The sequence below is a fragment of the Anthonomus grandis genome, chromosome 6 (assembly GCF_022605725.1).
Source record: "Anthonomus grandis grandis chromosome 6, icAntGran1.3, whole genome shotgun sequence".
NCBI classification, from domain to species: Eukaryota; Metazoa; Arthropoda; class Insecta; order Coleoptera; family Curculionidae; genus Anthonomus; species Anthonomus grandis.
Genome location: NC_065551.1, coordinates 31,824,374 through 31,842,349, shown reverse-complemented (window position 1 = coordinate 31,842,349; position 17,976 = coordinate 31,824,374). Strand labels below are relative to the sequence as shown.

The 17,976-nt window shown below is 30.0% G+C and overlaps 1 protein-coding gene across 2 annotated transcripts in view; it reads left to right on the top strand.

The window, feature by feature from the left end:
* Positions 1-17,976, top strand: part of LOC126737632 (uncharacterized) — a 161,252-nt gene that overhangs the window by 57,270 nt on the left and 86,006 nt on the right. For both annotated transcript variants that reach the window (XM_050442608.1, XM_050442609.1), the window contains exon 3: positions 10,909-11,039. In XM_050442608.1, coding sequence (XP_050298565.1) covers positions 10,909-11,039 — 131 coding nt within the window. The remainder of the gene's footprint in view (positions 1-10,908; positions 11,040-17,976) is intronic.

Here is a 17,976-nt window from a genome sequence, read left to right as displayed (position 1 = left end):
TGAAGCTTTCTAAACAATCATACAATACGCCTGACAGCATTGTGTCCGCTTTTGGAGATTATTTCAGGAGTGTATACACGAACTCACTTCCCAGCGATCATCCTGTCGTCTTTGAACCTGCCCTAACTTGCATAGATGAATTACGGACATTATAATGGCGAGCAAGTGTCTTAAAAGCAAAATGACCTCTGGCCCAGATCTAATTCCTAGTTTTTTAGCTAAGGACTGCTCTGTTGCACTTACAGACCCTCTGCTCCACATTTTTAATCTGATCCTTAACACAGGTATTTTTCCCAATATCTGGAAGCAAGCCAAAGTTTGCCCTATCTTTAAAAAGGGCGATGCTGGAACAATAGACAATTACCGCCCTATATCCATTCTGTGCAATTTCTCAAAGTTATTCGAGTTGGCTCTTTATAAATTAATTTTTCCCAAGGTTAAGTCCATGCTGGCTAACGATCAACATGGCTTTGTTTCTGGCCACTCTACAAACCTAGCATTCTTCTCTCAGTTTGTGTGCGAAGCACTTAATGATAGAGGTCAAATCGATGTTATCTACACAGACTTTCAAAAGGCTTTTGACCAGATTAACCACTTCATCCTATTAAATAAGCTTGAACGCCAGTTTGGATTCTCCGATCACTTGATAAAGCTCCTTAACTCCTATTTAGTTGACCGCTCTCAGTTTGTAGTGGTCGAAGGCTTTAGATCTGCTTGTTTTTCACCCACCTCTGGAGTTCCTCAGGGCTCTAACTTGGGCCCACTTCTCTTTAACGTCTTCGCTAATGACTTGATCTCCACCCTCAATTGCTCTCGGTTAGCATATGCTGATGACCTAAAGCTTTTCCATAGGATTGACTCTATAGCAGATTGTGGTCAACTGCAAGAGAACATCAATACTGTACACCATTGGTGCACTTTGAACCGTTTTAACCTTAATCCGACCTTAACCTTTAACCTTAACCGTTTTAACCTTAACCGAATCAAAAGTCCAGTTGTCTTTAATTACTCAGTTAATGGAGAGACTCTGGCAAGGTCTACCTGTTTCTGTAAGGATCTTGGAGTCACCTTTGACCAAAAATTTTCTTTTATCCCTCACATCGAAGATACTGTTTCTAGAGCTACTCGTATGCTGGGCTTTATTATTAGATTTTGCAAACTTTTTTCGAACACTGCCACTGCCAAAACTCTCTACTATGCATTTGTTAGATCCAGATTGGACTACAGCTCCCTCATTTGGTCTCCCATTTACAACCAGCACATTCACCTATTAGAATCAGTCCAACGGCGATTCCTTAAATGTTTGGCATTTAAGGATGATGGAGTCTATCCTCCAAGGGGTTTTGACCATAACCTGCTGCTCTCTAGATATGGTCACTTGCGAAGAGGAGAGAAATGCATTCGGTGAAATTCTTGTTTAATTTACTTAACCATAAAATTGACTGCCCATCCCTTTTGCAAAGGATTTGCTTTCATATACCACGCCCAGGATCTAGACAGTGTCCAGCTTTTAACTTGGACACAGCCAGGTCCAACATTCTGTACCAGAGTCCTATTCACTTTATGTGTCATAACTTTAACACTATTGCTGATTCTTGTGACATTCACCATGACAATTTTGCACTTATTTTGAGTCACTTGCGTATGGTCCGTGGGGGAGGCTAGGTTATTTAGTTTTTAGTTATTTAGTTTTTAGTTTGAATACATTTATTTACTCATTTTTTTCTGCTCTTTTGATTTAAATTGATTCTTGATTCTTATCGTAATTTAGTGTTGATTTTTTCTTATTTATTTTCTCAAACTCACTACTTTTTTTTATTATATAGCAATTCTTTTATAGTTTAGTTGCATGAATCTAATACAGTTCATGCTTTTGTACTTGTACATGTACATTTATATATTTAATTGATTCTCCTGTAACTGGGTATATGTAACCTATTGGAAATAAAGCTTATTATTATTATTATTATTATCAAAGAATACCACAGAAGGAAAAAGAAAACGACACTTTAAAACTACTACAAATTATGATTATTATAATTTGTAATTTGTAATTTGATATTGAATAGACACCCTGTATGTATATGTTCATAAGTCAAAATATTGCGACTAATATTATTTAGATCGTCTGAATATATTTTAAATGCATAATTTAATTGGACGCGATGTATATCCTTTTAAAAGTCGAGTTTGAGCCTTACGTATTCAGGATTGCACGAATCGAAAATTTTAAATTCTTGTGCCAAATAAACGGAATAATGCCTCTGAGAGATCCTTGAAAGTGCTTTGTTCAATATACGAAAAATGGCCGTCATAACAGTTGATTAATAGCAAAGTAAAATCTTGTCGTTTTCGCTGCATTTTATGAGTTTTAGAAGGGAGAGCAGGAGCTCCGGTATACAATCGTGAACTCCTGCGGGAGCTTTCGTGGAATTTCCTGTGAGATGCGCTTGAGGCGTAACCGACCACCGGAGCCGACGCGACGTGATATTTTATTATACTCCATTATTGCATTAAGATGCAGATACGCCTTTTCGGTCCTCTTTTATAATAAAACAGCGCTCAAAGATTGAATATTCTTTTCGATGTCGTAACAATATAATTGAAACTTTCTTTGCTTTACGCCAGACAAAAAGTGCATTAAAAGGTTTAATGGTGTCACGTTTCTGTTATATATTTTCGGGGAATTTATTAGAGCGAGGTCCCGCTTAGTCGGGCGAAACTGCATTTTATAGACTTATTTGGAAACTTTAGGTTTTTATTTTCTGGCATTTTTACGACCTCCATGGACGATTGTGATAAAATTATGCTTGCAAGTGAACATAATTACGTGAGAAACTTCAAATCAACGATCATAATAAATTGACCCTTGACTGACGTATATGAATGTCATAAAATTATAATTTCAGGCTCGTTCCGGCTATGACTGAAATATAAGAGAAACCCAAAGACTGTCAAAAAGAAACGACAGTTTCATTGATGTTTATGTAATAAAATGATATTTGTCGTGTACAATGAACATAATTACATCAGAAAATTACAACTTTAGAACCTCGCGGATACTCTCGTTGAATTCAGAATGACGATCGAATCTTTCACCAAAAAATGATCTTTCTCGAAATCGAACTAACTATACTGGCAGCTTCTTCTTATCACCCACATCACGAAAACACCGGGTTATAATGGGATTCGAGCAGAACTAACTGAATGAGAGCACTTTAAAAATTCGAAAAAAGGCAGTTTTCGACCTGATTTTTGAGCCCCAAGGTGGGCTCTTCTAAATATGCGATATTTCGGCTAATATTAGAACTAAGAAATAGCTGGTCTTGTAAGATTCTGAAACTAAGAGAAAATATTCATTATATAGTAATTACGATAAAAGGAAAAAACATGAGAGTCTTTCGTAATATTTAATCACTCTGTATTTATTAATTTTTTAAATATATGATAATTAAGGATTAAAAATATAATTTAAACACACTATAGAAAAAAAAGCTAATTCCCATGAAAATTGCCCAGTAGACGCGAGGTTCGTATACATTTACTTGTCAACAACAGAATGTAAACAAATAAAAATTAAAATTAAAAACAATAATAATAAATTTAGGGTTTTTGATATGTAATCAAACCCTGGGGCATGTGCCTTTTACAAATTTTAAACCTTTTAACCTCTGATGATGAACACCACTGTGTCCGAAACATGTAGGGAATTTTAAGTTAACTAAATGTTTAATAAATAAGTCGAGGGAGACTGAAGGATTTTCATTTTACCTTAAAAGAAAATAGTTAGAATTTTTTTGATATTGCCTATAGAAGCCAAGATTTCGGCCTCCAAAGTTTGGGATATTTTTAATTTTTCGATTTTTTTCACCGAATATTTATTATTTGGTATTTTTTCATATTTATTCAAGAAATTATTGCAATTAAAGTACGTTTTCTCCACCTAAACATTTCAAGTAATTATTCATCAGAAATTGCGTTAAAATTGTAACTTTCTCATTAAATTTTCCAGGCAATTGAAATATGTTCCTATAGTTACTTCAAATTATATTTTTTAAATTTTAAGGCATAACTTAAATGGATACGAATCTCGCGTCTACTGGGCAATTTTCATGGGAATTAACTTTTTTTTCCATAGTGAGTTTAAATTATATTTTTTATCCTTAATTATCATATATCTAGAAAATTAATAAATACGGAATGCGCAAAAGCTACAAAAGACTCTCATCTTTAATCCTTTTATCGTAATTACTATATAATGAATATTTTTTTTAATAATAAAAACTTACATCGCGTTCAATTAAATTTTGCATCCAAAACGACTTTAACAATTATTATTTAACCAACAAATTCAAAGGCTTAAAATTGGTGTAGCGCCTAAAAGGATTCACAATTAAACCGAGATTGTATCAATCCCATAAAAAATTTGGGACTATTAACGTAAAAAGTAAAGAGATTCCTTCTCCTTATTTGTTGAGTTGCTCATTAATCTCCCGCGAGGGGGCTGGCAGGAGTGATGGATGGTTCAAAATTACGACTAAGACGAGAGCGGGCCTTTTATAAGAAAATTACGACAGAACTAATTATTGCCTATTAAATTAAAGCACATCTTGGCTCTTTTCGTTCTCTCTTTACGTTAATAGAAATAGACGAATCATCGTCTTGTGTCTGTGAAGTATCTCATTGTCAATCTATAACAAAAAGAAGATATTGATAAAAGTTTTTCCAATTATATCCAGGTTCGTTTTTTTTTTTGTTGTTATTGTTGTTTATTCGCCTACGTGCAACCGTAGCGTAAAATATTGCCCGTCGGCGAAATGGCAAAAAAAGTAGAAAAGAAACTTTTAGGCAAATGGAATGGAATGGGAAGCGACGCTTCCAGTGATTTAGCGGGGAAACTTCGCCGTTGCGAACACTTTTGATTTGTAACGTATAATTCGCGACTGCTAAAAAGACGTGTGTGAGTCAGTATATGAGACAGTCGTGTGAAAGGCCTTTTGTGTTTTTTTTTGTAAAGGTATTACTTGACTTGTTTTGAATACATTTAATGTACGAGTGTATAGTACAAGCTTTGTGTTTGACCTATAAAGTGTAAAGGAAATATTTTGATAAAATATAATGCATTGTGAAGGGTGCTCTCTATAAATATTACTAAAGGTTTAAATAAGTTTAACAGTGGCAAAAATATTGGCATTTTAAAGTGGTGTCTACCGACTTAAGGTTTAGTGGAATTATTTTCAGTATTTTGATCTGTTTGTCACTTAGATTTATACTAAAATTGTACTAAAACTGAAGTCTTAAAAGTATACAGAATGTTAAATATTGACGTCCAGATTTTGCAATATTTAACTTAAGTAAACTTTGTTCTTTTAATGGGACACCCTATATATTTCTTTGATATGTCTTTCTACTAATCATTTCATTAAAATAAGAAAAAATTAAGAATTTAAAGACATATATCAAAGGGCCTTCAAATGCCTGGAATAAAAATACAAATAATTCCAAAAGCCTGGAAAGGAATGTAAATGTATATCAGATAATCAACAATTATCAATAGTGAATCAAACGACTGAAATAAAATTTATAAAGAATTTGAAAAGAAAGTTTCTTTTTTACGTAATTCTTCGATTGATGATAAACTTTTACATTTACTTCAGGTCATGTTTTTAATTAAATAACGAGGCTTTATATTTTCTTAGAATTTCGTAAGGGTTCTTTGCACTTATTCTACATTAATTCTAGTCCTATAAGCTTTCCTGAAATATAATGTTAAAACCTGAATCAGATTTAAAAAATTCATAAAAAAAATTGCATTAAGTTTCTTTATCCATAATAAATTAATTGTTAGTCCCTTGTTGTTTACAACCTCACAAATTCAAACAATGTTGTATGTCAATAGCTGGTAGACAGTACATTGAACCGCTATTATTGAAAAGTGTTTTAATTTTACGGTTCCATGTTCTACTACTTCAGTAAGTTCTTAAGGAACCAGATAAACTACTGTTCTGAATCCAATAAAGTTAATTTCTTTTAGTTTTTAGTTATAATTGAGGTAAATAAAGAATTTACCTTAATATTGACGCTTTATTTTGTCGACAACTGCTCCTCATATACCTTCACGTTGACATCGCAGTGTAAAGTGCTGTCTATAACTATATTAAATTTATAAGTTAGGTGATAACTATCAGTGACACTTTGTTTTAATAGCTGATATAATCTCTTAATAGGAGTATATTTATTAATCTTACTGAACCTGTATTTTTACTGGTACAATTATTTCAATTTTACAGTTCAATGTGCTGTCTATAAGCTTTCCTGAGACATAATGTTAAAAACTGAATCATATTTGAAAAAAAAAATCATAAAAAGATGTGAATAGCTTGTAGACAGCTAATTGAACTGCCATATTTTAATTTCGTTTAATGTACTAATTTAGTAAATTATTAAGGAATCAGACAAACTATGGTTCTGAATCCACTAAAGTAATTTATTTTTAGTTTTTACTTCTAATTAAGGTAAATAATCAATGACAATATTGACGGTTTAATATGCTGTCTACAACCGCTCCCCATATACCTTCACATTTATGTTGGCGTATTAACCCCAACATAAACATTTGGCAATAGTGGTTGACATCGCAGTGTAACGTGCTCTCTATAACCTTTTTTAATATACAGGGTGTCCCAAAATTAGTGGACGAAACGCGAACCCTGTATTCTTTGGTCAAAAATAACCTCACTTTTTCTTATAAACATATATCGGCAAACACCCCCCAAGGAAGCTACGCCCCTTTTAAAGGGGGCACCTGAAGATGGTTTTTTCCACTTGTTTTCGAAACGGGTTAATATAAAAATTTTAAATTTTGGTATTCTCCCAATTTTGATATGCTGAATTTAGTTGTCATTTCATAATTTTCATTATTTAGTCAGATGCGTATCATTTAGGGGGTGAGCCTAAAAAAATACCTAAAAAAAATTGTGTGCAAAGTTTTTGTTTTTTTTTCTTTAAATTTTAAAAATTTGAAGCTTTTTACGCTTGTTTTTAATGCTTATTTAATGCTTATCCTTTTGACGACTAACTGGAATATTTAGTGGTTTACTAAGGTTTAGGCTTATTTCCTATGCAATTTAAAATATTTGAAAATAATTTCAGATTGGAAGAATGACTAAGATGTTAGGATACCATCCTTTCCATTATAAAAGGGTTCAGGAGTTAGAAGAAGAAGATTTTCCAGCTCGAGTAGACTTTTGTCATTGGATTTTAAATCACCCAAATCTTCGTCAAAAAAATTTGTGGTCAGATGAGGCAACTTTTTCTAGGAGTAAGGGCTTTAACAGCCGTAATACTCATTTTTGGAGCATCGAGAATCCGAGAGTAGTTTGACGAACTAACTTTCAGCATATATTTTCCTTTAACGTATGGGTGGGTTTGATAGGAGATAATTTGATAGGCCCAATTATTTTGCACACAGGTTAACTGCTCGTCATTATTTAAATTTTCTTCAAAACAATCTCAGAGATTTACTGGACGATGATTTTTCAGCACCATGGGGCACCAGCTCACTACAGCCGACAGGTGAGAAACTGGCTGGACAATAATTTTACAGACAGATGGATAGGCCGAGGTGGTCCAATAAACTGGCCTGCACGATCGCCCGACCTTAATCCTCTGGATTATTATTTTTGGGATAATATATGCAATATTATTTATGCCACCGAAATTGATACTCCAGAAGAGCTTCAGAGGCGAATTCTCGCAGCTGCAGGCCAAATAAGAGAAAACCGATTTGAAATTCCTAGATCGACCCAAAACATTCAAAAAAAATCCAGGTTATGCATTCAGGAAAACGGAAGCTTGTTTGAACATTTGCCTCAAATAAATTAGTATTTTTATCTGTTTGCAATTTTATTTGTCAATTTACTTTTGAAGCGTGCTATTGAGTTTTAATAAAAATTGTAATTAATAATACTATGCAGCGTTATTTTTAAATGCGTTTTTCTCGAAAATGGTAATTCCTAGCGTTATTGACCAAGAGGTCCTTTTTTACGTAAAAAGCTTTAAATTTTTAAAATTTAAGGAAAAAAAAACAAAAACTTTGCAAACAATTTTTTTTAAGTATTTTTTTAGGCTCACCCCCTAAATGATACGCACCTGACTAAATAATGATAATTATGAAATGACAACTAAATTCAGCATATCAAAATTGAGAGAATACCAAAATTTCAAATTTTTATATTAACCCGTTTCGAAAATAAGTGGAAAAAACCATCTTCAGGTGCCCCCATTAAAAGGGGCGTAGCTCCCTTGGGGGGCGTTTGCCGATATATATTTATAGGAAAAAGTGAGGTTATTTTTGACCAAAGAATACAGGGTTCACGTTTCGTCCACTAATTTTGGGACACCCTGTATAATTGATTAAATTCATAAGTTAATCAAGGGCACTTTGCGTTGACAGCTGAATTAAACCCTCAATAGAAGTTTCTTTAATCACCTCACTAAACCGCGGTGGTGCTAATAGCATCAAATATTTCAATTTTATGGTTCAATGTGCTATCTACAAGCCCTCCTGAGATAAAATGCCAAATCAGATTTTAAAAAAATTATAAAATTACATCAAGTTCGTTTATCCACAATAAACGCGAAGTGCAAATGCCTTGTTGTTAACAATATGATGAATTCAACCAATGTTATATGTGAATAGCTTGTAGACAGCTAATTGAACTGCCATATTTTAATTTCGCCGTTCAATGTACTAATTCAGTAAGTTCTTAAAAAATCAGACAAACAATTGTTTTGAGACCATAACAATTTACAGTTCGATGTGCTGTCTATAAGCCTTCCAGGAAGATAATGCTAAATTAGATTCAAAAAAATTGACAAAAAGAAATTAAAAAACTTGGATCAAGTTCGCTTATCATAAATAAATCAATATAATAATAAAAGTAACAATTCCTTTAAGCAACAGTAAACCAATTGTCAATTTTTGATGAGAAAGTAACCTTTCTAAGTAAAACACTGCGGTTTTGTGCAGATTTTTTATATGTCAGTCTAAGGTGGATTTTACATTTTTGACATGATAAAAGTGGGAAAAAATCGTTTTTTTTTTTTTAATTTTTTGACCACTTTATTAAGGACTTTTATTATGTATGGGTCTGATATGGATGTTCTTCACATTTTTCAAAATTTCACATTTCACATCACATTTCATGTTTTATTTAAAGTTAAATGTTTTTACGTAATTTTACTCGTCGTATATAATGAGCCCTATTTGATTAAGAATAATGGGTATTTCTTAGGTCTTCACTGCTTTTAATATCCTAATAATGATCAAAATAAAGTGTAATTTTCCATACAGAATTTTGCGTTTTTTCATTATTCGAATTTTTCATTAGGCCGAATATAGATGTAGGCATATGAAAAAGTTTAATAAATTAAATCTAAACGATCATTTAGTCCAATTTTCAACGATTTTTGGAGCTAGAGTGTTGTATTTCACAAAGCAAGAATTAAGCTAAAAATTTCAATCTTGTCAGATACGAATTTAAATAATTATTAGCATTTTACTTATCATCAGCCCTTGTTATTGCAACAATAAAAAGTTTTCTACTGGTCTACCCTTACAGGCGTATGTAAGACATAGCCAGACCAAGTATACAAGGCTTATGTAATTAATAAAATTAGCGCCCTTTTAAAGAAATTATAGCAAATTTAGGACCTCAAATATAATCAATTTTGTTCCATAAAAAATACCGACGTTTCCCCCTCTATTTAGGATATCTTCAGGGCTGGAAATGACCCTTTTTAAATAATTAAATAAAATACACAGACAGCCAGTTCTTATGTTTTTAAATATTTAAAAAAATAGGCAGTCATATTTTTTATGATCTTACTCTTATTTCATCTCAAAAAAAGTCCAATTTATATAAAAAAAAGAAATAATATCTGCTTGTTTTTATAGTATTTTCATTATATAATTTATTTGTTATTTAATTGTAAATAAACTATAACGTGTCATTTCCAGCTCTGAAGATGACCTCAATAAAGACCAAAACCGTATCCGTATTTCTTGTGGAGCAAAATCAGTTTTATTTGAGGTCCTATGCTTAGAACACTTTCTTTCTACGCTATAGAATTTAAACTTAATCTTAGCACAAGGAACTTAAGATAATTAATTAATGAATTACCTTTGTATTTCATACTATATAAACAAAACTGATGGCATTTTCCGTTACTGCTACAAAAATTCAAATTTTAAACTCTCGAGCATGCTTCTGTAAGACACCAAGTAAGCATTATGCTTTCTAACAACAATTTTATTGCAAAAATCTGTTCTATACCTTTTTATTGAAATCTATAGTAACGTCAGAAGTATACTCGAGATCGGTTCTCACCAAGGAGTTATACAATCTGATTACACTATTTAATACTTTAAAATACTTTGCATTCCTTATTATAAGTCCAATAATCTTATTTGTTAATAGATTGGAATGATTAGTAAACTTTAAGTTTGTCTGAAAGTTGACACTCTAGGCCTCTGGCCACGCATAAGGCGTTTCTAATAGAAATTTTTAATTAGTACAAGGATTAAATTAATACTTTGTACTATTTGGCACTCAAGTTAATATTAAAATTAGTCAATAATATTTGTCAGCATGACATTGATAATTCACTAGATTTTTTTCAATACTACCAACAATTTGATCAATAACAGATTACTCAAACCTTCCTTCTTCATTTTACTTGATATTTATTTAATTAACAACAATTTTCTCTTATATGTTAATAATCCTGTTAAAAATCTAAACTCAACTGGAAATATCCCTGGGTGCTTGAAGTCTAAGTGAGACTTTTGTCATAAGCTTATATTATTTTAATAGTAGGTAACAAACGATTTTCTTTTGATTTCAGCTTGCAATATTTCATATTACGGATTAACAGGCCGCACTTATCAGCTCGAAGTGAAAAAGCCTCCCGATTTGCCCTTTTTGTGCTTCTTAAACTTCACAGCCGGAGGAGGGATGCTTGGGGATCTAGTACAAGTAAGTATTAATTCATATTCAACCCTGTAATACAGCAGACAAAAGTAAAGAAAAAAATAAAAGGAAGTTGAGAAATAATAAAGAAACGCATCGAGAGACTTAACAAATGTGAGGAAATACTTTGATAAATTTGGAAATAATGGCCCTAAAGCGACGCTTTTTATGTTTTTAGCCCTAAAACTACTAAAGAATGTACATATTTTCATATCAGGGTTTGGATGAAATATGAAAACATTGATGAAAAGCCATATTTATTAATTAATTTATAGATCAAACAAAAAAGGCTTTGGCATGTAAGCCTTTAAATAATAAAAATTATTTTATTAACATTGGATTTTATCCATAATCATACAATAAAATAAATATTCTGTTTCATGAGTTACCCTAAACCTCCCTTTTTGAGTTTTTTATTATAAATCTCTACCTCTGTTATGTATTTTAAATGCACCGAACGTGCCCTTTTTCGGTTTCAATCCCACAAAACAAACGACCATTAGGTTATTTATACGAAATAGATAATTAAATCTGTTATTCTATTATTGGTTTTATCGCTATGCCCTGATTAGGCTGATAAACAGGTCAGGGATCGTATAAATAGTAATTCGCATGTTAATAATACGACCGGCGGACAAATTGGTAGATTCATTAGCATATTGCTTTTGAATGAAATGTAATAATAATTAGATTTATATTAATTTCCTTTAGGAATTATTGATAATATGGTTTCAATTTTTTGTGTACTGGAAACATTTAAATTGGTTTAATATGCTTTAATTAAGTGGTTAAGTTGTAGTAATAGTGAAGTTTCTGGGGTAGTTTTTTATATCTTCTAAAAGTTGTGACAGTCTGATAATCATTTTACAAAATTTAATTTAAATCAATAGCCAAATTCAGAAATCGATTTTTTGTAATAAATTTATTATTAATTGGATACGATATACAAGTTTTAACTTAATTAGGGCCTCAATCTATTTACCTTTTTTATATTCTTCTATCTAATTTTATTGAAAATGTAAATAAAATATTGTCAAGAGAAACCATAAAAATATAAACGCAGAAAATTAATGTGAAAAATGAAGAAGAAAAAACAAAGAGGGAAGAAATAAAAATTACAATTATAGATTACGAACCTCACAAGGCATAATTTAATTGGATACGATCTACACTAGTAATTTCTTACTTTACTCTTTTCTTGTTTATACTATTTTTATTATTTAACTTCTTTTATTTACTATTTTTCTGCATCAGAAAAATTAAAATAATGATTGAATTAATTTTTTTTCGAGAATTTTAATTTAATTTCAATATTTCCTAACTAATTTTCTTTTGTTTGCTTAAGTTTAAAAACATTTTAATAGATTTTATACTTTTTCTTATCCTATTTCCAGTTTATTTAATTCAATCATTTATTAAGCTGTCCTGGTCATTTACATTTAAATTAATTCAGAAAATTAGATCAGAATGCTTTAAGAATAAAAAAAATCAAAAAAAAAATTTAACGGAAGTAATTAAATATATAAAATAAAGAAAGAAATTCAAATGTTCAACAAAATGCTTAAAGCAACCGATAATATTAAAAAAAAAAAATTTACATAAATACAAAAAAAAATATATAAAATTACCTAAACATTAGATAGATAAAACAAAATAATTTTTTTAATCTTTTGGTTCTCTTTTTTTATTTTTTATTAGGTTGATGTTTTTTTCTTATCATTTTGGATTAATTTTTTTTTCGTTTTTTTTCAGTTTTACTCCTTTGCACAGTTTTTTAATTTTCAAATTTATATTTCTACAACTTTTAATTTTTACTTAGTAACTGTTCATTTTAATTTTTGTTCTCACATAAATTTATATCCATTTGAAGATTGTTCAGTTTATTCTAATTTTTAATGAAAATTTCAATTTAATTTAAAAAGTTTTCAATTATAAATAATTTAATTTTTTTCTCTGCTTTCCTACAACGTAAAAATTAAAATAAAATCGACAACTAACTAACTAATTTTTTGAATTTCTTATATTCTTTTATTTAATTTTATTGAAAATATAATTAAAATATTGTCACGAGAAACCATAAAAATAAAAACATAAACGCAGTAAATTAATATGAAAAATTAAGAAGAAAAAAAACAAACTATTTAACAAAATTACTATTATATATTATGAACCTCGCAAGGCATATTTTAATTGGATACGACCAACACTAATAATTTCTTACTTTACTCTTTTCTTGTTGATACTATTTTAGTTATTTAATTTCTCTCACTTACCATTTTTCTGCAAGCCTTTATTGCCTGCGTTTCTAGAATCACAAAGCAATTTTACCACTAATCAAGTCTTTATTTTATTTTCAAAACTTGTTTCGTTAACGATGTTAGCATCTTCGGGAAAATATTAAAAACTTTGAGTTTACATTGTTCTTTTCACAATGTTTTGTTAATTTTAATCTCTAAATTAAGATTATAAAGACTACAATTAAATTAAACCACAATATCTGCAAGAATTAACTATAATTATAATGATCAAAAAAATTAAAATATTGATTGCATTTTTTCCCTTTTTTTTCAGTTACTACATTTTCAATTTAATTTTTCTTGTCAAGCAAACTTATTTTCATTTAAAAGTTTTTTAGTTTAATTTCTTTTGAGCATTTCAATTTAATTTCAATGCTTCCTAACCAATTTTCTTTCTGCTTTTCCTTAAGGTGAAAATGACAAATTAAAAATATAAATGAAATGGTTAAAAGCGCCACAAATTTCACAATTGAGGATGTAAATATTAAGATAAAATTGATTCAGTAATTTGAATTATTTGCGAATAAGAGTAAATCATTTTTAATAGAAAATACCCAGAATAAAAACAATAAATATTTCATAAGAAGATAAAATATTAATAGCACACATAGTAATATTTAAAAAATCAAAAAACTTACTGGAACATCAGGAGTTATAAAAGACATAATCATAGAATATTAGTCTATATGGAATGTATTTTTTTAATAGGTTTCTTGTTAATTGTTTTGTGAATGTTTATTTTTTTTATATATTGCTTAAGATTAAAAACTTTTTACTATAATTTATGGTTTTTCTTATCCTATTTCCAGGTTATTTAATTCAATCATTTATTAAGCTGTTGTTCTGGTCATTTGCATTTAAATTAATTCTATTGAACGTAATAATTTGATTTCAATGTTGTCAATAAAAAAATAATTTAGTGTTAAATATATTTTTTTTAATATCATTTAGAACTTAGATAAGGGAGAATGGTAAAGAGAACCATGGAAATTAGATGAGAATGCTTTAAGAAAAAACAATAAAAAACAAAAATTTTACCGAAAGTAAATAAAGAAAGGAATAAAATGTATCACTGTGTATTGAAAAATTTATATTAAAATATTTAAAAAAATGCCTGAAGCAACCGATAATATTAAAAAAATTTTTTTTTTGCATAAATACAAAAAAAATATATATAAAATTACCTATACATTAGATATTGGTTAAATTATGTTTTTTTCGTTTTTTTTTCAGTTCTACTTCTTTGCACAATTTTTTTAGTTCTTAAATTTAAATTTTTACAACTTTTAACTTTTACTTAGTAACTTTTGTTCATTTTAATTTTTGTTCTCAAATAAATTTATTTCCATTTGAATATTGTCCAGCTTATTCTAATTTCTAATGAAAATTTCAATTTGATTTAAAAATTTTCAATTCCAAATAATTTAATTTTTTTCTCTACTTTCCTGCAAGGTAAAAACGAAAGTCGACAATTAACTAACTAATTTTTTGACTTTTTTATATTCTTTTATCTAATTTTATTGAAAATATAATTAAAATATTATCACGAGAAACCATAAAAATAAAAATATAAACGCAGGAAATTAAAATGAAAAATTAAGGAGAAAAATCAAAGAGGCAAAGAAATAAAAATTACAATTATATGTTATTCTTACTTTACTCTTTTCTTGTTTATACTATTTTTATTATTTAATTTCTTTCACTTACGATTTTTCTGCGATCTTTTATTGGGTGAGTTTCTAGAATCACAAAGCAATTTTACCACAAATCAATAGTCTTTATTTTAGTCTCAACGCGTTTCCGTAACGATGTTAGCATTTTCTTCTTCACTTTCAGTTTACATTGTCCTTTCACAATTTTTTCTTAAGTTTAATCTCCAAATTAAGATTGCAAAGAGAACAATTAAAATTAAATCACAACATCTGCAAGAATTGAATGATTGAATTAAATTAGGATTAGATTAAAAAAAAAAACAAATATTTAATTCAAATGCAATAAAAAATCCCTGGAAAAAAAATACAAATAAAAATTTAACAAGGGTGAAAAATTACTACTAAAAGAAAATGTATAACGTACTCAATTAAGTTATGCGACATAAACCAAAATTTTTTTTTGTTCACGTTAAGTTATCTTATACCAACGATTCCAGTAACTCCTTCTTTACCGCATAAAATAAATGTATATTAGCCAGAATCCTAAAGTGGTCTTTTAGCGTAACGAATAGCCAGAAACTGACCCTTTTCAGCTCATAAACCAGCTAAACTGTTAAATATTGAATGAAATATACCTTCGGTTCCACGAAGAACTTAAGAAATAAATTACCTCCTGGACCTTTACACTTAAGGCGCAATTTTTTACATAAAGATTTTCTTCCTTTACCTATTTAACTTCCAAAGCTGCATTTACCCCATAGACTTGGTCCATAATCAGTTTAAAGCTATTTAGCTAATAAAGTCCATTATACCTGGTCGGAACACTATGCCATTTCCGAGCCATTAGCCCAAACCGTCAGGTTATGGGTTATTTTAGCCACCGCGAAAGCTAATAAACAATTTAGCAAAATTAACTGGACCGCTGAGGCGGGGGGTGAAGCCTTCAACTTCATGAAGTTTAACATCCCGAGATGAAATTAATATTAATTAGGATCGCCCACTATGGTTTATAGGGCCGTTTAGTCGTTATGGGCAGGCAATTTGTTGATTTTTCGAACTTTAGAAGATGATTAATGAGAATGAGAAGGTTTTTAGTTTATTAACGTTTTTGTTGTATGGTTTAAAAGTCTGGGGTAAATTTTCGGAGGTTTTTGAAAATGGAAGTCGAATTTTAAAAGTAACAAAATGTTAAATGAAAATGAAAGTTGGGTTTTTCTTGGGTTAAGCCCATGTACATATAATGAAAAAAATTATTTTTATTTCTTTTGATACCCTACTAGACCAAAATGATCCACAATATTTAGGGTGTAAATAAATAGATGCGAAAAAATTCAGGGACTGATTCTTGGATAAATTTTAAGAAAAAAACTTTATATGAACATATGTCTTAAAAGATTTAAGATATATATGTTTTTATTATAATACCTGTAAAACCTCTGTAGACATTTTAATAAAATTTGATATGCATTTAACAGGTTGAATTCATTATTTGAAAGGTTAAGAAAAAACAAAAAAAAGGATAAAAGGTTAAGCAAACAGTGGTGTACCATATTTTTCATCAAAAATATTTACTTGCACGAAAGTCACTGATACAAATTTAAAAAATTAGTGAGCCTCAGAAAATGCCTTTAGATGCATACCAAATATTACTAAAATATCTACAGGGGCTTCACAGGTATTGTAAAAAAACAAATAATTTTCTTTAATCTTTACCACCTGGTATCTCAAAAATTAGGACTTCTAGGACATACGTTCCTATATAGTTTTTTTTTTTAATTTTATCCAAGAACCAGTCCCTGGATTTTTTCGCATCTATTTATTTACACCCTGTATATTTCTCGCGAGTTTGTTGGTAGTAGTATTAGCAAGTTTGGGTAGACATGATCTACAGATAGGGTCGGTTTACTGATATTTTATCTACAATTTTGTAAAGATATATATATTTTGTTGCCATAAATTGATTGTTCTTGATTCTCCTATTCGAGTGGTTGGTATTCGCCATTTAATATTTGTCTTTTATTATAATTTTTTAACTCACACCCGGGGAGGACGCTGTTATGTTGGCACAAAATGAAAACGACGATGCTGAAAACTGAAAATGGGCGCGTTTTCCTTCTGATGTTGGCGAAGGCGTTTTCCACCACAGGCACGTACCGTCACATCGTAAACGTGCACCGACTACGCGATCCCCTTTTAATTTCGCTCGTTTTAAACTTATTTTCGCGATAACAAACTTGAAAGAGCGGGCCCGGGCATCCGAAACTATAAACAGTAGATACGACCCGCGGTGTGAGAATTATTGGATTTCGCGCGACGTACATACGGTAACGGGGGTTGATTTAATTTTTGCCTTTTCCGAAAGTAAACCCTCTATATTTTAAATGGAATTTTAGAAGCGCAACTTTGCCTTCATTTAATCGACTTTAAATCTACTCTAGTTTCCGAGATGTATTATTGGGATGTCTAGTTTAATTTGTATAAAAAAAATTAAGATTAAAGTAAAAACACAAAACATAAAATTATCTAAGAAATAAATAACTGTTGAAAAAATGTCGGTCAAACAATCTTCCTGACTACCAAAAATAACCGATGATGATTTAACGGGGCGAATCTTTCGTGTATGCCCGCAAAATGCGCGGAAAAGTTTCTTCGTGCGGATAATGATTATTAAACAATTCGGTTTTGACAACGCTATAACTGACATCAGCAATCACGCTAGAAAACCGTCAGTCATTACCAAGTTGTTATTAAAGGCGCATTAACGTTCGCCCTTTATTGGTAATTGTATAGTATTGTTTAAAGTTTTGCCATGGAATTATAGTTTAAAGGCGAACTTTAAGTTGTTCGTTAGTTGTAAATGCTGTAGGTATGTTAAATTTAATTGTGTCTGACTATATGGTATAGTTTCTGCTACTTTGGCTTAGGCTTATCGGATTAATTTACTTAAATATTAGATTCTAATTACAAGAACAATTATGCCTATATATTTCTAAG